Source organism: Leptonychotes weddellii, chromosome 9 (genome assembly GCF_054177405.1).
Source record: "Leptonychotes weddellii isolate Sample4059 chromosome 9, ASM5417740v2, whole genome shotgun sequence".
Classification (NCBI taxonomy): domain Eukaryota; kingdom Metazoa; phylum Chordata; class Mammalia; order Carnivora; family Phocidae; genus Leptonychotes; species Leptonychotes weddellii.
The window spans coordinates 116,661,856-116,683,509 of NC_138377.1; the positions used below are offsets into that span (position 1 = coordinate 116,661,856).

Below are 21,654 nucleotides of genomic sequence, written 5' to 3' on the forward strand. Positions count from 1 at the left end.
AAAAGCCTCTAACAGATTCAAAATCTGCTTCCAGAAAAATTAAGACTCTCACAAATACTTGTCAAAAAAGTTTTTTCTTCATTGTTAATTACCTGAGGCTCTGACTCCTCCCCTTCCAGTTCTTTGAAGAGATCCTCTGCTCCAAATTTCAAAATAGCTGTCAGCTCTTCTTTATTAAAAGGATTTGAGCTGTAGAAGGAAAATGTAGTTGTAATCTCTCAGAAATGTCAAATAACCACCATGAAGTTCTACTATAAAATAGCTACCCTTCATAAAAGGGTGAAATTACTGGTGAAAACATAAATTCTGCCAAGAAAAATGATCTCTCAAAGATTTCATTTTTTTTTTTATCCCCAGGATGAGTCTGTGATGGTAAACCTAACCCAGCAGAAGACTAGAAAATCAATTATTTTCCTGATGGCTCATCTATTACATGATTAAGCAAGAAACTTAATTAGCAACATGAAAGAAGAGAGTTCTTTGCTCTTTGTCTTTTGACTCAGGAAGTTATCATTCACCAAGAATTTTCAACCTTCTCATCTCTGGTCTAAAATAAAAGAACTGAGCTTTTTCCATTTAGGTTACTCTTGAATGGAAGATTATCTGAAAATATTCTGTTTAGGGAAGGGCTCATTTGATTTCCACCTGTGACGCAAGCTGCAGGACTGCCACAGAAGACACTGAACAATTTAGTCAAAATGTAAACTCAGAGAAATAGCTGTGCTTCTAAATAAAGTCAATTGAAACTTGACTATTTTCCTTCTACACCCTTCTGTTTTCAATAGGAAGAGTAACACTCTCCACACAAACATTTTTACCAATAATAAGAAACCAGCTGCCAACTCCATCTGGCAGACTCTTAGTACTGATACTGATACGTCCAAGGCAACCCTGCGCTGGGATGAAAGCCTAATGGAGGACACACAGTGATCATGCTGCTGCATCATACGTCACAGAGCCAAAAGCAAAAGGCAAGAGAGAAGGGCAAGAAAGACAGAGGGAGAGCACATGAGCACAGGGCTGATAGGCAAAAAAGAAAAAACAGGGAAAACCGATAAAATGAAAATTACATCTTCTCGTGGTCTTGGCTTGGCCTCTTCTAGGTAATTAATAGGTAACGTCAATTATAGAGAATCCTATTAGAAGGATGAATTCTATCAAATGCTGATGTAAAATCACAGTTTGGCTCTGACCACCTCCTCCACCTGGAACTTACTTGGACCTTCCCGAGTTGTTTTCCAGAACCGTCCGGCCAGTGGTATCCATGCGCTGAATCACCAGATGGTCCAACACCATCTTCTTTTTGGCCCGTTCGATGATCTCCTCCTCCACAGTCCCCTTTGTAACCAAGCGGTAAATATTTACCTATAGAAAAAGAAAATGTTATGTTTATACCTAATCACCAAAAAAAAAAAAAAAAAAAAAGCTACCTCTGTCTAAAACCAAGAGGAGAAATAAAAAAGACTTTTTCTCTTCTACCAGAAATGCCTGTAAGCCATTCATCCAAAAAGACAGCTTAACTAGATCCAATATTTTTACTGTAACAGGTTATAATCTTAAATAAAACTGCCTCTAAAAAACTATTTCAGCCTATTCTAATGATAAAAATCTTGTTAAAGAATAATCAGTTTCACTGATGGAAAGTTTCACTAAAACCAAACCTTTGGCCGAGTATGAAACTTAGGAGTTACCCAATACTAGAGCAGACTTTAAGATTCTCACGTGAAGGAAACACGCATGTATTTCCCCAGTGTAGCTCAGAGCTACGTGTATAATAAAAGTAGACCACCCTGAACAATGATAGATTAACAACTTATCCACATTAAAATAGAGAAACATTCCAGTTCTGAATCTATTCATCATCACTCTCTCTTGGAGTAAACCTGAAAGCCACTGGTGACATAATTTTCAAACAGGAAAAGAGAACAGTTCCCTACTAAGTTCATCTTAGCCCCAAAGACACCTTTTCTCTGTACTAGTTAACAGAAAGGCATCTACCCTTGGGGAAATGAAAGCAAAACAGGAAAAAAACATTTTACAAACAGCCTGAAAAGGCTAAATAACACACCCCCTCTACCGCCTCCCCCAAACCATGTCCAGATGTCTCTCTCCACCGACCTGCTTCTTCTGACCAATTCTATGGGCTCGGGCTTGTGCCTGCAAGTCGTTCTGGGGGTTCCAGTCAGAGTCAAAGATGACAACTGTGTCCGCCGAAGCCAGATTGATTCCCAGGCCACCAGCCCTTGTCGAGAGCAGGAAACAGAAGTCCTGTACACAATGCAATATACTACTTTATGCAGTGGCCTTCTCAGAAACAGTTTCACAGTCCAATAAGCCCTTATACCTGGAAACCCCTGCAGGTGTGAAGAAAAGTGAGATATGATGGACAAACTTTATGGAGGCTACAAGAATGCTAGGGATTTGATGGTAGAGTGAATTTTCATTTCATTAAGCTGAAAGAGTCAGTGCAGGGAACTAAGGAGTAAAGCTGATTCCGATAAGTCAGCCAGAACAGAAGAATTAGTGTTCTCTCCTGGCTAAAACTAGTGTTACAAGCAATTAACAAAATCCAGAAAAACTTAATTAGCAAGGGGATCATTCCAGCAAGTTGCCTACACACTCATTCTCTGCGTAAAGGTAGATTACACCACATAAGGTAGTTGGTATAAGCAAGGATACTTTATTGTTAGATGGGTGAGAAACACAACACACTGCACCAACAGATCACGTGCTGGGACTGCTAAGAAGCACAGGGTCCTCGATCAGCACAGCACATGCACAAAGAAAACCAGAGCACGTGTGGCTGAAGACCCACGTGCGGGAAAGATTCAGGCTCTGACATATTCCGGGGTGTCCACAGCAATGACAGAGACTGAGCAGGCATGGTACACCTGCCTACATCTGAGAGCTCAGAAATATGGGGCAGAGGGCAGAAAATAAATTACCCAAAGAAAAGAAAGCCACAGAGATTTCTATTTTTAGGGCATTTGATTATGTATGTCAAAGGCTGACACCCTTTTGGCCCACAAATGATACTCAAAAGCTGGTAGTTCTGAGTTGTATTTTGATCAATCGGTGTATTTAATATACACAGACACAATGAAAAGCTCTTCACATTCTAACTACACTCACCAGCATCCTGCCACAGAAATAAAAATGGAGAGAATGGTCTCAGAAGAACTTTTTTTTTTTTTTTAAAGATTTTATTTATTTATTTGAGAGAGAGAATGAGAGAGAGAGAGCACATGAGAGGGGGGAGGGTCAGAGGGAGAAGCAGACCCCCCCGCCGAGCAAGGAGCCCGATATGGGACTCGATCCAGGGACTCCAGGATCATGACCTGAGCCGAAGGCAGTCGCTTAACCAACTGAGCCACCCAGGCGCCCCGGTCTCAGAAGAACTTTAAACAAATGCTGAGGCACATATACTCTGTGATCCTTGGTAGAAATACCAAGTTCCATCACACTCTAATTTACAGAAGCCTACAAAGAAATAGTGGACACCTGAGAATGAGATACCTAAATCAAGTAAAATCTGGGGTCTGAATAATCATATAAATAATTTTTCACTGTCACTCCTTTTTTTTTTTTTTTTTTAAGATTTATTTAGGTGGGGGGGGCAGAGGGAGATGGATGAGCTGAGGGAAATGCTGAGCACGGAGCCCAACATGAAGGGTCGATCCCAGGACCCTGAGATCACGACCTGAGCTGAAACCAAGAGTCGGATGCTCAACCGACTGAGCCACCCAGGCACCCCTTCACTGTCACTTTTTACCAAAGATAATGTGACTTATAAGATGTTATTTGTGTCTATTATCAAATTGAAAACAAACTCAGTGAAACACAATGCTGCTAAAGGTGAGATGGAAATATTCATCACAAATAATATGAATATAAACTGCTTTGGGAAATCTAGCAAAGTGTATCAAAAACCTTTTTTAAATGCTTGTACACTCTTAACACACAACAAGAAGTAAGTCATTAGGTTTAATTATTGGGTTAAATAAATAATGTTACAAGCATGAGAAAACATTAGAAACTAAAATTTTTTTTAAATCTTTAATGACATGGGAAAAATGCTCACAGAATTTTGAATAAAAAAATGACAACAAAACTATTTGCAGAATGATCCCAGATAAATAATCCGTTTCATCTATTATGAATGGAAACACACCCGAATGATGTGAACAACAAAAGTTGTCTCTGGGATGGGAGATGGGGAGGGGAGCTGTGCAATTTTTCTTCTTTGTACTCTTCACTATCTTCTAAATCTTCTCATTATGCATATAATATTTCCCCCAATGATAAAGTATTTAATTTTTCTTAATAAAAAAGGCTCAGATATGCAGAATAATGGTAGAGAACCTGTATTCTATAAATAGCCATGGGGTGGAGAATTGAGAATTATAAAGAAAAGGCAGCTTTAATAATGTTTCCCTGAGAAAGGGCAATATGAAACATTCATACTATTTTTTTAACTAAGAGTAGGGAACACAAAACCAGTTTGAATAAATACTAAATAATAAAACTAGCTAGCATTTACTGAGTGCTCACTATGTACCAGGCAATGAGCCTAGTGCTTGCTGGGTGTTGGTCACTGCATTTAATCCCCACAGCAGGTACTGGAATTATCATGATTTTACAGGAGGAAACGGAGGAGAAAAAGAAGGGACGGGAATTAGAGGGTGAGCAGTCTTCAGTTAATTCAATTCCTTTTCTCCTGAACTATTCAGAGCCTCGGTTCTGTCCAGATTCACACCCAAAGCTCCGCAAGGAGAACTAACATTTTAGGCTAAAGAAGCCAGAATGCTATAGTCTACCTGGGACCACATGCATTTCTAGAGGCAGAAAACGTTACCATTTTGGAGTAACACAGAGTTTTTAAAGCCCTACAGAAAGCAGAATATGAGGTCTGGTCTGTCTATACGAAGTAGTGGCCCGGGCTTCAGAAGCGCTCATGTTCTCCCCAAAACACTAGTTCTCCTTCTGGCTCTCTCCACTGCAACCTTCACCCGCACACGGAGCTGCAGCATTATGTCCGTGGAACATCATCTCCCCAACTTCTCACACATCCCACAGCATTTCACAGCTTCCTATACACAAACTACAATGTTACCACGGTTTCTCACTTTTCCTAAGCACCCCTTCTATATGTGCCTTAAAATCACTTTAGAATGCAAATCCAAGCTGGACAACAGAACTTAAGCTGTATCGATCGTACCAGCAATCCACACATCTGAGCCATGGCCAATGTACTTTTCAAGCCTCAGTCACCAAAAAAATACAGATGAGAACCTTCTGTCGTACATACATGTCAAAATTAATCCTACTGGCCAGCCTTCCCGACTCTTGCCTTGCTGCTCTCCCAGGCCCAGAAATTTGGTATCTCGAAGCCACTAGAGAACATGCACAGTTGCTATTAGAACTACTCTGTCAGTAATCCAGACCAGGGCAGATAAACAAGCATGCATATGCTTTTCTGGAATAACAAACAACAAAATTAAGAGGCATCTTTTATTTTAGTGATCTCTCATTTCCTTCCCAAAGCAGGAGAACTTAACTGTGAACTGTTTCTGAAACGAAACACATTAAGCCAGAAAGGCTTTCCCCTGGACAGAGAGCCCACGCTGCCCAAATAATAAAGCCATGCATGGTGTACCTCAGACCCATCTGCATTGAAGTGGTCCAGTGCCTGTTTTCGGATTTCTCCCTTGATGGAACCATCCAGACGCTGTAAAAATAGACCACAAGAAAATCATAAGGTAGGATGACCAGCTATACTCAGAACACCAGACTTGCAACCTTTATCACTCCAACACCCACTTAGCAAAAATAACCAGAATGCACTGGCAACATGCTGTCAAGGGACTGTGCTTAAGCAGCATATCCTACTTGTCCAAGCTCTCCCATTACGAACTCAAGGTCAGAAGCTTCTGACTCAGAGCATTTACATTTGATCAGAATGACTGCCAGGACCTGTAATGAGAAAGATGGCAACCCCCACTGTGCTCAGAAACGATGTTTGCTTCTATATCCGCAGGGACTGAAGAGATTAGGTCACCGTACCACTGCTCACCTAATTAGCTCATGCAGAAAACGATCCTTAACTAGTATGACTACAAGTTGCACAGTTATTAAGTGCTACACACAAAAAAATCATTTACATAATTTTGTTTGGAAACATTCTGCCATAACATTGTATTACAATTAAGGTGATCATATATTCCAGCCTTTCCAAAAATTACACTCTGAAATCAGAGCAAAGTGTTTAAGTAAGCAAAATGCATATTTAAGAAAGCCTCTGGCATTTACTAGTTCTTTTATTAGAGTTATGTGTCAGTCCTAGGTCCCAAACAACGTCACCATGGAAAACCACATGTCAAATAAATACTTGAGAATTATTACCTGTATGCTATACATATAAAGTGCTTATTTCTTACTCTTTAAAATCATTTTCACATGTCTTCCCCTTACAATCACATCTTGAGATGAACAAAATACCTCATTTTACACAAGGCAAATCTGACCCAAGAGGTGATGTCAGCTGCCGAGTGATGGGCGAGTGGCTGGGGACATATCTGTAGAAGGACCTACCTCTCCCCAGCTCAGGTCTCTACTGTTCAGGCCCACCTGAACAGTCAAATCACACCAGGGAACCCCCTTTCTTCTTTCTACCAACTCTACTCAGAGGCTCAACCCAAAGATATGTTTAAATGGCAGTTAATAGCCTATATTTGATATGAGAAAACCCAAATGCCTTCCTTTTAATATTCCCACTAATAGAAGATAGAAGACATGACAGACCCGAGTGGACTCCAGCCAAATATTCCCTACAGAGAAAAGCAATGCATTTTTACTTTACTTGACATCAAATGATTAGCTTGACCTGAAAGCTCACAGAGATCCGATGCACTGAGAGACAACAGTCTTTTTGCAGTGTGCTTGGTTTTTCTTTTGTTTTTGTTTTTATTCCTAAAATAACCACAGTATCAAACCATATTCTAAGATGGCTGCTGAAAGACCACATAAGGTATTTTGGATAGGACAATAACTTTCAGGGCATTTTTAAAAGACAATCTGTTATTGAGCTTAAAGCTTGGCCTTCTTAGGGGAGAATCACTGACCCCAGTTTCTTCAATACCAGGATAATTTGTAAGTCGGTCGAACAGTCCAACCAAAGAAAAAATATTAAGTCAATCTTAAAAATCAAAGCACTATAAAAATGTTATACCGAAAGTCAAGAAAAATAGCATACACATCCATAAATAGATCAGAGAGAAATTTCACACAGTCTAACACCCAGAAAAAAATATTGTGTTGAAGAAACTCATTTCCCCCTTATCTTTTCTTCTTATCTTGTAGGCAACAACTGAGTGAAGATGAAAATCCCCAGTAACAAACCTACAGAGAAGAGGGGGCCACCACCACCTGCTTCAGGGACCAGCAAGCCTTCACGTGCACGGCTCTGCTGAGTTCCCAGCCTCACAGCCAGGGTCAGCTACCCCCTGGCATGAACGCACAGAACTATCGCCTCTCTTTCTTCCTAGGATTTGGGCTTCTGGAATTAGGTCCACACCTCCTTCCTCTCTACTCTTACCCCAGAGTTGGAGCTGGAAGACATCATCTAACACCCTTTCTCTTGTCTGCTTTTCCTCTATTACCCATCTCCTTACTGCCCCCCAACCCGAAAAACAGAATGACCTCCCATGACCACTTTCATTACAGGGTAGCTTAAAGGTATGGAAGTAAACATAAAGACCCTCCTGGAACCTTCGTCTCAATTTGTTTCCAACTAGAAAATCTGTCTCCTAATATTAGGATAATTTAGCAAGCAAAGCATACAACCTGGTGGGAGGAAAGCAGAGAGGGACTCCAATCGCTGAGCATCCTTACCTGGAAAGGATAGTGCTTGATCGTCAGGTACTCAGCCAGGATGTCCAACATTCTGACCATCTGGGAGAAGATAAGGACTCTGTTGCCCCTTTCTCGAAGTCTCGTCAACAGTTTATCTAATAGAATCAGCTTCCCACTGCTCCTGATCAGGGACTAGAGATTGAAAAGACATTCCAATCATCACACTCAAACCCATACTTCAATCTGCCCTTAACTGCTAAGAGTTCCTAGCTTGACAATCTTCCTTCAGCTTGGTGAAGCCGCCTGCAGTCCGGCTGACAATTCCTGAAATGCTCTTTACCTCGCATCTGTGACATCAGACTTCCCGTATTTTTCCTAGTGTACTACCCTCACCAATTTTCAAAGCTTCTTCTGATGCTCCTTGAAGAGTCATCAGAGGAGGAAAGAGCTTCTACCGACATTGGAGGATTTGAGAACGTAATTATAAACAAGGTGGCCACGTACCAGGAGAACCTCCTGCCCATTCTCTCGCTCGTTCTCCTCGGGGGGCTTGATCAGGTAGCAGTGGTTACAGCACTTTTTCAACTCCATCACAATATTCAGGAAACCAGACGTGCTGCCTCTTGTCCCTTTGGCAAGAGCCTTGTAATTCCTGGTCAGGATCCATCTGCAAATCAAAATAATGATGTTCTTCAATTAGAAGAAACAGAGAATCAGAGGCCTCAGAAGACTGTGAGAGAGAGCAGTGCTACTGGAAGCACAAAAACAAGAACATAAAAGACATGAGACCGTTAAGAAGGCATGGAGGGATGTGGTATTCTGCACCTCCTGCCACCTGTCTGGGTCTGCTCACATCTTTGGTCTGATTCAGAATGTTAACCACTGGGTAAACACTGCTCTACTGGGCATTTCGACCTGAGCACAGAAAACTGAAAGGAAATAACAACAGTGAAACATATATATACACACATACGCACACGTGTCAAATAAGGACGGTTACTGAAGCACTCTTTCTCACAACATACAAACGGAAGAAAGCTATCTAACAGGAGGAGACTAGTTAAATTAGGATTACGATCAGATGGAAGCTATGTACCCATTTACAAATTGTTGTGAAAGGGCATTTTACACGATAAAATGCTCATGGTAACTGTGTTTTATATCCAAATTTTAAAAAAGGGAAGGAGACATACATATGTATATCCACAGGTAAGCTTTAACCATACACTATAAAATATTAAAAGTACTTTTCTCTCTTTTTTTTTTAAAGATTTTATTTATTTGACAGAGACAGACACAGCGAGAGAGGGAACACAAGCAGGGGGAGTGGGAGAGGGAGAAGCAGGACGCTTAACGACTGAGTCACCCAGGCGCCCCTAAAAGTACTTTTTTTCCTGAGCAATGGAATTTCTTTACACTGTTAGCAATCCCACTTTCAGGACTCTACCTCAAAGTAGAATGCTCAAGGATTTTCACTGAAGCCCTATTTCTAAGAAGAGTAAAGTAAAATTGTGAAACAATCTAAATGTCCACCACTAGGGGGCTGCGCTGAATAAACTATGCTACAGATCCACAATGGAATACTACACAGTTGTAAAAAGAAAAGAGGAATAGCTTTATAATCTACTGTGGAGTGTTTTTCAATCATTAAGTCAAAAATGTAAGGTACAGAAAAATGTATACGGTATGCTGTCGATGTAGGAAGGAGGGAGACAGCAAAAAAGTTAAAATGCATTTGCTTGTGTTTTAAAAATTAAAAAATAAAGGAAAGGTAGACATTAAGAATTTTAAAACTGGTAATTATTATTACCTCGGGTAAAGAGGGACTAGAATGAAGGGGACAAGGAAATAAGCTAGGTATCTTTGAACACAGCAGGCTCTGTAGCTTTGCCTTTGGAACTCTACAAATATTACAAATAATTATGAAGCAAAATTAATTAAGCAAAGCCAACTTTAAAAAAAAAAAAAAACTAAATGAAATAAATAACCCAATGTATCTAGCTGGCAGCCTAACCATAAGAAAAACTATCTCAAAGTACTTTAAGACTCATCCATTTCTAATGGAATATACCTTTAAAAACAAAAAAATACCATTAAAAATTTTTGCCTTTCCTCTGTTTTTGTTATTCACATTGCTGATGGTAATCCAGGCACTATTACTACTAAGACTGTGTGTGTGGTGTTAAACAAGTTGGTGCCGTTAAGAAGTGGAATTTCTGGTATGGGTATAAGACCATTAAGGTCAAATAAAATCTCTCAGTTAAAAAAATCATGATGTATTTCTTATCTTTAAAAACAAATTTCCTAAAACAAACAAATTTCCTAATTCTGTCCACTGAAAAAGCCTGTCAACGACGTCCAGTGCGGCTGCAGTCACAGCTCCCGTGCCCATTCTGAGGTCTCCAAATTCCACTTTCCAATAAAACAGTACACAGAGCTTGTTGGATATATGGCTGACTCCCGCTGTGGAGCAGGAAACAAGATGAATGTGAACATTTTATTCCAGAAAGCAAAAAGCACTGAGCTACAACTAGGATTATGTCAAAAGGACTCCAAACTAACTTGAATGAGCTCCTCCTGGCTAAAAATGGAGCCATGAGACCAGGAGTATAAAAGAATAACTGTCACAGAATAAAACATGAATATGCTTATCGATGAATTTAAAATCATACCAAAACAAATCTCACTGGTCAAAACCTTTGAAGAAGGGTCAATATAACCTATTATTTCTTTTAAAGATGTAAAAACGCCAACACGAATGGACCTTAAGCATATTATGCTAAGTGAGATAAGTCAGACAGAGAAAAACAAGTACCGTATGATGTCATTAATATGCGGAATCCGAAAAAGCCAAACTCAGAAAAACAGAATGTAAAATAGTGGTTACCTAGAAATGGGGGAATGGGACAGATGTTATTTAAGGGTACGAACCTGCAATTAGTAAATAATCCCTAGAGATCTAATGCACAGCATAGTGAATACAGATAACAGTACCTGCTAAGAGACTGGAACTCAAACGTTCCAACCATTAAAAAGAAAGGGTCATTATGTCATGTGATAGAGGTGCTTAACTATCGCTACAACGGCAACCATCTCATTACATATAAATGTATCAAACTAACGTGTTGTACATCTTAAATTTACACATTATATGTCAAATATATTTCAGTTTAAAAAATAATAGAGGCAGGGCGCCTGGGTAGCTCAGTCTGTTAAGCGTCTGCCTTCGGCTCAGTCATGATCCCGGGGTCCTGGGATCAAGTGCTGCACTGGGCTCCTTGCTCAGCAGGGAGCCTGCTTCTCCCTCTGCCTGCCGCTTCTGCTCTCTCTCCCAGCTTGTGTGTGCACTCGTGCTCTCTCACACAAATAAATAAATAAAATCTAAAAAAAAAAAGGAAGAAAAGAAAAAAAACGAAAGCACATTCTATACCACCCCGTCCCAAACCCAGCTTTCTGCCTATCATAACCTAACCAAGCCCACAACCTGCCCAGGCCACGTGGAGTGCCAAAAAGGAGAGCGTCTCGCCCTTGCAGCACAGAGCTGAGCACTTTTCCTTCTCAATTCCCACAGTGCCCTGCATATGCCTTGGTTATTAAACAACACTATATTGACCCCTTGTCTCTACTCTGTCTTCCCTCTTAAGCAACACTTCTGGCAGGAACACATTCCACTCATCTTCATACTCCCAGTATGTAGCAGGATGCCTACCACACTGCAGAATCTTAATAAATGATTCAGTGAATAGCAGAGAAGAAACAGATGAATGAGTGAAATATGCCTGTTTGTTGGAGGGGGATTAGCACTAACTAACATTACTTCAGACCACCTACAGAATGAAAAGTGCTAAAGTGCTATGCAAATTCTCACCCAAATAAAAAAGCAAGAACAATAAAACTTCCTCTTTCTAACCATGAATATACTGCTACTCACATCTGTGTTGAGGCATCACTGAAAAAAGCAGTTTGTCAACTGTGTACCTCATGGCTTCCTTGTACAGATGATAATCCTACTGTGGCACGACCCAGCCCGTAGCTTACTTGTAATACTGCTTCTGTAGAGCCGACATCTCCACCCTGAGGATCTGTTCCACTTTGGCAGGAAGGGATTTCTCCACGTCCTTTTTAACCCTCCGGAGGAGGAAGGGCTCCAGCACCTTATGAAGACTCTGGTAGCCATTCTCCCTCCCTTTCCCGTGGTCTTCTTCAAAATCTTCCCAGAATTCAAACCTGGAAATAAAACAAGACAGCATTTGTTACAGAAGCAACCAGGAAGGGGGAAAAAAAGCATTTTTCAAACTAAAATTTCAATTAACTAAATGGAAAAAAACAAATCTGAGGGGAAAAAAAAAGTCTCTTCCCTATAAGGAAACGTAAATTTTACCAGTCGCTAGCTCATGGACACAAGAGAGGGGAAAACAAAAAGGGAAGGGAAAACCAACTGAATCAATCCCATCTGTCTACAATATGATAACATTAGGTTTCCAATGCTCAGACTGGGTCTAGAGTTCACAAGCATTTCAGTATAATATGCAATGAGTATATAAGCACAGGTAAGTTACTGTCATGAAACATTCTGCAGAAAAATTAATAAGCTATCTTTAATAAGCTGCAATTTCTTGGGAAATCAAATTCAGAGGTAAGAGAATAACTAGTGGCAATATTACAGCTGTCACCGCGTAAAGGTGAAAGTTTGTTACACAATTTCCATCAATAATCTTCACTATTCCTAGATGGAAGAAATGGATTATAATGACAGTCAACAAGACTTTGGTCCCCAAATAAAAACAGCAATACAAGTGATACCTATTTAACAGTATTAGAACTTGGGGACACAAATTTTACTAATAAATTTAAAAACCTGTCACCGTAGTAATTCTGCCTCAATTCCACAGATAAAAGTTATTCTCATGTTTAAATCTTAATTCAATCATCTCTGACTCACTAAAAGACCTATGGCAGAAGTCCAGAATAGGTCACTGTGAACAGATTTCTTTCAAAAAACAAAAAAAAATTGAAGGAAACTTCTTTTATGAGGACTGAAAAAACTGTGCATTGTCCTGCCACTAGAAGGCCGGGGAAGCACCTAGAGAACCAGCTGGACCCTGTGTGCAGACTGATGCTCAGCTGGGGAGAGCAGGCGGAGGAAGGAGGTGAGAACCGTAAGCTTCCCGGCCTGCTCTCTGACAACCAGGCGGCCCTCCTGTGCTGAGACCAGTCATGCCCCAGAAGACAGAACACTACCCAGAGTCTGGAAGATGCAAGAGCATCTGCCCTCTGCGTCACGACGGCAAGTCAGAGCACAGATGCCAGCACCCCACAGAGCACCACAGCGTCAACAGCGTCTGCTGCTGTTTCTGCACGGACGATGGCCACTCATGTCATCACGTACTGGGAGGTGGATCAACACCTGAGCCTCAGTAACACCCGGTAAACACATGAAACAGCCACCTTTGGAGAAGCAGACAAAAAGACCCCTGGAGTAGAAATCTAAAAACATCACTAAAGCTTACAAACTGATAAACCTGAGTGTATTCTGTCACACTGCTATGCAAATACTCCAGGAACAAAACTAAATGAGGAATTAAAACTAGTAAGCGGATTAAAAGGAACTACGCCAACTGGACTATCTCAGTGCTAGGGGATGGCACGTCACCCACAAAACGTATAAAGCAACTAGAAACCAGGGACTATCACTGAATTAGGCTATTCTCTGAAAAGCTGGGTGACAATTTCAAGATAATATTTTAATTCACATAATACTCGCTATCGTGAAGTAAAACTGTATTAGTCTAAAAACTTCAATATAAACCTTATTTACAAGATTTACTTCCCCTACTGTTTTAGGCAACAAGTATTTTCACCTGCCTAGTGTACTCTCACCAAATTAAAAGTTAACTTGACACAGTATTTCTTTATATACACGCTGAATGGTTTATGCATTGTCTATGACTTCTTTCCCTCTAAACAGCAGAGATGAGTCGCTGTAACAGAGACCATAACGCCTATAAGCTAGAAATGTTTCTTATCAGGTCCTTTAAGAAAAAGTTTGCTGTTCCCTGCAATAGAAAACTATCAACTTAAAATACTACATACATAAAAGATAGAGGGTTACAGTGATGAATTTAATAATGACATCATGCCACAGCCTAGAGATTATTTTAGATCTATCCCTGTTACTAACTTGCGAACATAAAATGTGACTCTCACGAAAGTACAAATAATTTTGATTACTTAAATTTTCCAGACTTTGGGATTTTAGAAAATAGAAGTTCACTCTACTGAAAAACAACAAAGAATAAAATTAAATCAAAGCAGTGAAACGGTATGCTAGAAGTCATGTGATTAATACGTGAAGGGAAAGGTGCAAAAAAAATTCAGACTGGTCTAGACAGCAGAAGCAAAAGTAAAACAAAACAAACAAAAAAACCCCCACACATTTCTTATACTAAGAGCTTACATCTCTGAAATATGCTCTATCGAGTTATTTTGTGGAGTGGGTATGCAGTATACTTTGCAAGTGATTATAAAAAGGCTTGCCTTATCTTTTTCTACCTTTAATACCAAGCCCCATGCTTTGCAAAACAGTACAAACAAAATAATTGATTGGCACATATTTATAATAAGGGTAAGTGATCAGATTTATAAAAAGGGTGGTTGTGTGGTCAGAGCCACCATGCAGGAAAGAAAGTAACATTTCAGTAGGTTAAAAAGAAGACTAACTTCTGGATTTAAAAACCAATGGCCTGTCACAGTCGAGGAGGTAAAGGTTCAAAAGTTATCTGACCAAACTTAATTCCTTTCTATCCACTAATATTTCTCCAATGGATCATTTCTTTGAAAGGACTAAGTGGTTCCGTAGAGCCACCTGGAACCTAAGGAACTACCACTAAGGATGGGGAAAATACTGCACAGGATTTTGGTCACCTGCAAAGCAAGCTCAGGCAGAAACAAAGGTAAACCTTAACTCCTTGACTAATGGAATTATATACATCTTTGTGGCAAACAATCTTTTTAAAAATGTTTGAAAATGATAGTATTTTTTTAAAGATTTTATTTGAGAGAGAGAGTACGAGCACAAGCGGGGGGGGGAGGGGCAGAAGGAGAGGGAGAAGCAAGTCTCCCCACTGAGCAGGGAGCCCAACACAGGGCTCAATCCCAGGACCTGGGATCATGACCTTAGCCGAAGGCAGACACTTAACGCTTAGCCGAAGGCAGAGTCACCCAGGTGCCCCGAAAATGATAATATTTTTTTTTAAAGATTTTATTTATTTATTTGACAGAGAGAGACAGCGAGAGAGGGAACACAAGCAGAGGGAGTGGGAGAAGGAGAAGCAGGCTCCCACGGAGCAGGGAGCCCAATGCAGGGCTCGATCCCAGGACCCTGGGATCATGACCTGAGCCAAAGGCAGATGCTTAACGACTGAGACACCCAAGCACCCCGATAATATTTTAAAAACAAAGTTTTCAAAGAGAAAAAGCTCTCTTAAACACACACATACACAACTGCATCTCTAACTCCATCATTCCAAAAGTAATTCAACTGGCCACAAGGAACATTTTAGAAGAACTATTAGAATGATAATCTCTACTAGGAATGCCACAGTTGCTAAACAGCAGCAAAAAAATTAATTATGAACAATTAGGAGCCAAAATCTCTACCACCCAATTCAGTAGTCAAGTACAAAAGGGCAAATCTAGCTAACCATTCATTGGTGAAAACTACGCACCATTCTTTTTTGAGGTGACAAGCACAGATGTCCCCATGGTGCCTCAAGACTCCTACCATGTAGAATGCTTTTACCTCATCTCAATGGTGCTATGAAGGATATACTTTTTCTCTTAGAATCTAAAACTCAAAGGACATTTACCTTGGTCACAGAAGACCTCAAACTAATCTCCGTCCAACCAACTTATTGTCTGATATGGGACACACTTCATCATCTAAGTCAACATTCTGAAGCTAAACTGTTCCAGTGTATCAAAAAGATCCTACACAAAAAGTTTAAGTAATAGTTTAAAGTAATACACATGAAAATTCTCTATTTCAGAAAACAAAGATTAACAATAAATAATAGATAATCTCGACTATTCCTGAACTTTTATACATTATCTGTTTTATAGCACCTGTACCTTTGAGAAGCACGCTTTATAAAACATGGCCCTCTGCTAATACCTGACAAATAGGGTACTCAAGAATGTTTAAAAAAAGAAAAGGGCATGGTGAGTGGGGGGATGGGGTAATCGGGTGATGGGCATTAAGGACTGCAATTGAAGTAATCAGCACTGGGTGTTGTATGCAACTGATGAATCACTAAACTCTATCTCTGAAACTTAAAACTTAAGCTAAAAAAAAAACTTAAAAAAAAAAAAGAAGAAGAAGAAGAAAAGGGCAACTGCCCCCATCCTCAGGCCACTATCGAGTCAGAGTTCTGTGGAAGGGACAGAGGACCCAGTTGAGAAGCAACAGGACAGACAAGAGAGCAGCAATGAGATGGGTGAAACATGACAGGAAAAGGAACCTTCTATAGAACACAGTGTTTTTCGACTGGTGGTGATTCTGCCTCCCTGTGGGACACTGGGAATGCCTGGCGACATTTTCGGTTCTCAAAACTGAGAAAGGGGGCAGCTACTAGCACATGGTGGGTAGTGGCCAGGGATGCTGCTAAACATCCTCTAATACAAAGGACAGCCCTGACAAAAAGAATTACCCAGCCCAAAATGTTAACAGTACTGAGGCTGAGAAACCCTGCTCTGAGAGAAGGCAGAGGAAGGAGGGGTTCGAGGGGGCTCCACTCCCAGAAGCACACCCCATCATGAGGATGCCTGCAAACACAGGAAGTACTGACAGCTGTAGTGAGGGCGGCACAGAGTGGTCAAATTTCTCTACTCATCTGAAGAGTCTTGAAACTCTCCTTGAAAAATAAAAGTGAAAAAAGGACAGCCACAGACAAATGAAAACACAGAATTTGTTGCTAGTAGGTCTGCATTACAAGAAATAGTAATCTGTTACATTTTACCAGAGGTAGGTCAGCATTAATCTGAAGAAGAATGTGATGAAATGCATACTAAAAACTCTAGCAAACAGTAAGAAAATAACTTTTACAAAAATCAATTAATAGAAGAAGTAAAATGGCACATTAGAAAATAATTGTTCAAACAAAAAGGCAGTAAAGGAGGAATAGAAACAAAAAAGACAGACATATGGGGGAAAAAACCAAAATAGCAGACATAAATCCAACCACAGCAATAATTACATTAAACGTGAATGAACTATAAACCCTTTAATGAAAAGGCAGAGATTGTCAGACAAGATCCAACTATATGCTGTCTAAAAGAGACACATTTTAGACTCATAAAAAAAGTTAAAAGTAAAGTGATGGAAAACAATATACCATGCAGTTACCAAAAGAGAGCTAAAGAGGTGTCATATCACACAAAATAGATCTAAGGAACAAGAAATATTACTAGAGATAAAGAGGGACATTTCATGATAAAAAGATCAATATATCAGGAACACAGAACAATTATGAATGTGCACAAACCTAACACCAAAACCCCTCAAAATACATGAAGGAAAATCTCACAGAACCAAAAGAAGTACATCATTCAACAACTACAGTTAATTATTGAAATGTTTCACTGTCAATAATAGAATTAGACATGAAGTCAGCAAAGGTATGTAAGACTTGAATAAGACTATTTATTAACTAAGTTGATGTAATGGACAGAACTCTACCCTATGAAAGCAAAGTATTGTTCTTTTCAAGTGCACAAAGAACATTCTCCAAAATAGAAAATATACTAGACCATATAACAAGTAACAGTAAATTCATTTAAAACATGTTCTCTAAGACAAAATTAAATTATGAATCATTCAGGAAATACCTAGATATTTCAAATTAACCAACACACTTAAAACAAAACCATGCACCAAATAAGGAATCACAAGAGAAATCAGAAAACAGGTGAAACTGAATGAAAGCCAAAACACATGGTATCAACATTCGCTGTAGAGGGAACCTATCCTTTTAAACACCCATATCGGGAAAAGGAAGAAAGGCCTTAAATCAGTAATCTAAGCTTCCACCTTAAGAGAAAATGAGAAAATTAAATAAAAGGCAATAATAAAGATGAGAACAGAAATATGTAAAATAGAAAACAAAAAAAGTCAAAAGTTGGTTTGTTTTGAAAACATCCCCCAAATTGTTAAACCTTTAGCTGAAACGACCATGAAAAAAAGACAAGACACAAATTACCACAATCAAAAATTACTAAGATCACAATTTATCCTTCAAAAAGTAAAAGGATCATGAGGAAACACTGTAACATTATGCCAACAAATCGGACAACTTAGACAAAATGGACAAATTCTTAAACACAGATTAACAAAACTAAGTGAAGAAGAAACAGAAAACCTGAATAGATCTGTAACTAGAAACTGAATTAAATCATTAAAAATTTTCCCACACAGGGACACCTGGGTGGCTCAGTCGGTTGAATGTCTGCCTTCAGCTCAGGTCATGATCCCAGGGTCCGGCATCAGGCTCCTTGCTCAGCGGGGAGCCTGCTTCTCCCTCTGCCTGCTCTGCCTGCCACTCCCCCTGCTTGTGTGCTCTGACAAATAAATAAAATCTTAAAAAAAATTTTTTTTTTAATTTTCCCACATAGAGGGCGCCTGGGTGGCTCAGTTGGTTGGGCGACTGCCTTCAGCTCAAGTCATGATCCTGGAGTCCCGGGTCGAGTCCCACATCGGGCTCCCTGCTCAGCAAGGAGTCTGCTTCTTCCTCTGACCCTCTTCCCTCTCGTGCTCTCTCTCTCTCATTCTCTCTCTCAAATAAATAAATAAAATCTTAAAAAAAAAAAAAAAATTTCCCACATAGAAAAGCTAGGGCCCACCCACATGGCTACTGGTGAATCCTATCAAATATTTTAAAAAAGTAACACCAATCCTAATAAATTCTTTCAGAAAATAAAGGAAGAAAGAACATTTTCCATTTCATTCTATTATCCTGATACCAAAGCCAGGCAGACATCACACACACACACTCGAGCACACGCACACTTGCATAGAACTAGAGACTAAAATCCCTCAAAAACAAAGATGCAAAAGTCTTTTAACAAAATATTAGCAAAATGAATCCAGAAACACATAAAAAGGATGTAACATCATGACTAAGTCAGATTTATCACAGGAATGCAAGACTGTCTTAACGTGTATAAAGTAACTATTGGTAGAATAAAGAACAAAAACCATAGTCATCTCAATAGATCCCGGGGGGAGGGGGGGACGATGACATGAGACAAAAATCTAACACTCATTCATTATAAAAACTAGGAATAGAAGAAAACTTCCTCAGCCCATTAAAGGGTATTTACAAAAATTCTATAGCTAACATCCTGTTCCCAATTCTTATTCAACATGGACATTCCGAAGAATACCACAGGGCAGGAAGTAAGAGGCATTCATCCACATTGTAAAAGTAGAACTTCTTTTACTTGGAGAGGTGATCCTATACCTAGAAAACACTAATAAAGAAAGAACAACAACAAAAACAGTGGAAATAATTTTTGCAAGCTCCTAAGGTACAAGATTGCTATAAAAAACTCACTCTATTACAATCTGAAAATTAGATTAAAAAATCAAAATAAGTATGAATAAATTTAACAAAAGAAGTATAAGCCTAATAACACTGAAAACTACTAAACACTGTTGAGAAAAATTACAGAAGATCTAAAAAGAGGAAACTTTCTATGATGATAACTTAGAAGGCTCAATATTGTTAAGATGATAATTCTAAATTGATACCTACATTCAACACAATGCCTATCAAAATTCTTGCAGAATTTTTTTCCTTTCAGAAATTAACAAGCTGATCCTAAAATGCCTATGGGAATACAAGGAACTAGAATAGCCAAAGTAATTTTGATAAAAGAACAAACTGAATTTGTATTTCACCATTTTAAAAATCAGTATAAAGCCACAGTGATCAAGACAGTGTGGCATCAGTGTTAAGGGCAGAAATATGTTATCAACAGATCAAAACTGAGAATCCAGAAACAGAACCTTACATTCATGATCTCATCTGATTTTCAATACGTTATCAACAGATCAAAACTGAGAATCCAGAAACAGAACCTTACATTCATGATCTCATCTGATTTTCAATACGTTATCAACAGATCAAAACTGAGAATCCAGAAACAGAACCTTACATTCATGACCGCATCTGATTTTCAACAAAGGAACCAAGGCAAAGGTATGCTTTTCTTTTTTTTTTAAGATTTTTATTTTATTTATTTATTCGTAAGAGACAGAGAGAGAGAGAGAGGCAGAGGGAGAAGCGATGCAGGGCTCAATCCCAGGACCCCAGGATCACCACCCGAGCCGAAGGCAGACGCCCAACCATCTGAGCCACCCAGGCACCCAAGAAAGGTATGCTTTTCAACAAATGGCACTAGGACAACTTCCAAAATCCCACTGCAAAAAAATGACCTTAAGTCCTCACACTTCACACTATAAACAGAAAGTGCAAAATGGAACAGAGACCTAAACATAAGAATTAAAATTCCTGTAAGAAAATAAAGAAGAGGGCGCCTGGGTGGCTCAGTCGGTTGGGCGTCTGCCTTCGGCTCAGGTCGTGATCCCAGGGTCCTGGGATGGAGCCCCTCATCGGGCTCCCTGCTCAGCAGGAAGCCTGCTTCTCCCTCTCCCACTCCCCCTGCTTGTGTTCCCTCTCGCTGTCTGTCTCTCTGTGTCAAATAAATAAATAAAATCTTAAAAAAAAAAAAAAGAAAGTCTTTGTACCTTACGTTAAGCAAATATGTCTTATTTTATATGACATTAAGCACAATCCATTAAAAAATTGATAAATTATACTTCATCAAATTTACAAACGTTTTGTTCTTCAAAGACAACATTAAAAAAATAGCCACAGATTGGGACAAAATACTTGCAAATCATAAAGCACCTGAATCTGGAATACAAAAGAGTGAAGGAAGGAAGGAAGGAAGGATCTCTTCGACTCTTGAGACAACCTAATTTACAAATAGGCAAGGAAGACTTAAGACATTTCACCAAAGATACACAAATGGCTAATGAACACATGGACAGATGTTCAACATTATCATTCATTGTAGAAGTGCAATTCTGAGCCACAATGAGATACCACTACACTCCTACCAGAATGACTAGAACCCAAAAGACTGGCAAGTATTGGTGACCATATAGAGAAACTAAAAATTCAAACATTTCTGGTGGGAATGGCAAATGGAAATCAGCCTGGTAGCTTCTTAAGTTAAATACATACTTTCCAAACAATCCGGCAATTTCACTAAGTATCTAATGAAGATAAATAAAAATATATGTCCACGCACAGACGCAACAGCCCAAAACTGCAGCAACCTAAATGTCCATCAACTAGTGACTGGACACACAGATATTGGACTACTACTCCATTTTAAGAGAATTAACTCCTGATAAACTCAATGACACAGGTGAAGCTCAAAAAAGTATTATGCTAAATGAAATAAGCCAAAAACAAAAGACTACTTATTAGGATTCCATTTATATGAAATTCTAGAGAAGTTAACTCTCTAGAGATGAAAACCAATTACTGATTGCCTAAGGCTAGAGGTAGAAGCAGAAATTAATTAGACAAGACGGAACTTCTCTGGGTAAAGAAAATATTCTAAAACTAGATTATGATGGGTGCACAACTCCAGACATTTACTGAAAAATACTGAATTGTATCCTTACAATCATGTATTTCATGGTATCTAAACTGTATTTCAACACTTTACAAA

At 39.3% G+C, this 21,654-nt stretch overlaps 1 protein-coding gene across 5 annotated transcripts in view; it reads right to left on the reverse strand.

Moving 5' to 3' along the window:
• CHD2 (chromodomain helicase DNA binding protein 2) overlaps positions 1-21,654 on the reverse strand; it is a 135,161-nt gene that overhangs the window by 43,673 nt on the left and 69,834 nt on the right. For all 5 annotated transcript variants that reach the window (XM_081831603.1, XM_081831604.1, XM_081831602.1 and 2 more), the window contains 7 exons: positions 11,890-12,078; positions 8,356-8,518; positions 7,891-8,043; positions 5,657-5,728; positions 2,119-2,268; positions 1,217-1,365; positions 93-189 (listed from right to left, as the gene is read on the reverse strand). In XM_081831603.1, the coding sequence (XP_081687729.1) occupies positions 93-189; positions 1,217-1,365; positions 2,119-2,268; positions 5,657-5,728; positions 7,891-8,043; positions 8,356-8,518; positions 11,890-12,078 (973 nt within the window). The remainder of the gene's footprint in view (positions 1-92; positions 190-1,216; positions 1,366-2,118; positions 2,269-5,656; positions 5,729-7,890; positions 8,044-8,355; positions 8,519-11,889; positions 12,079-21,654) is intronic.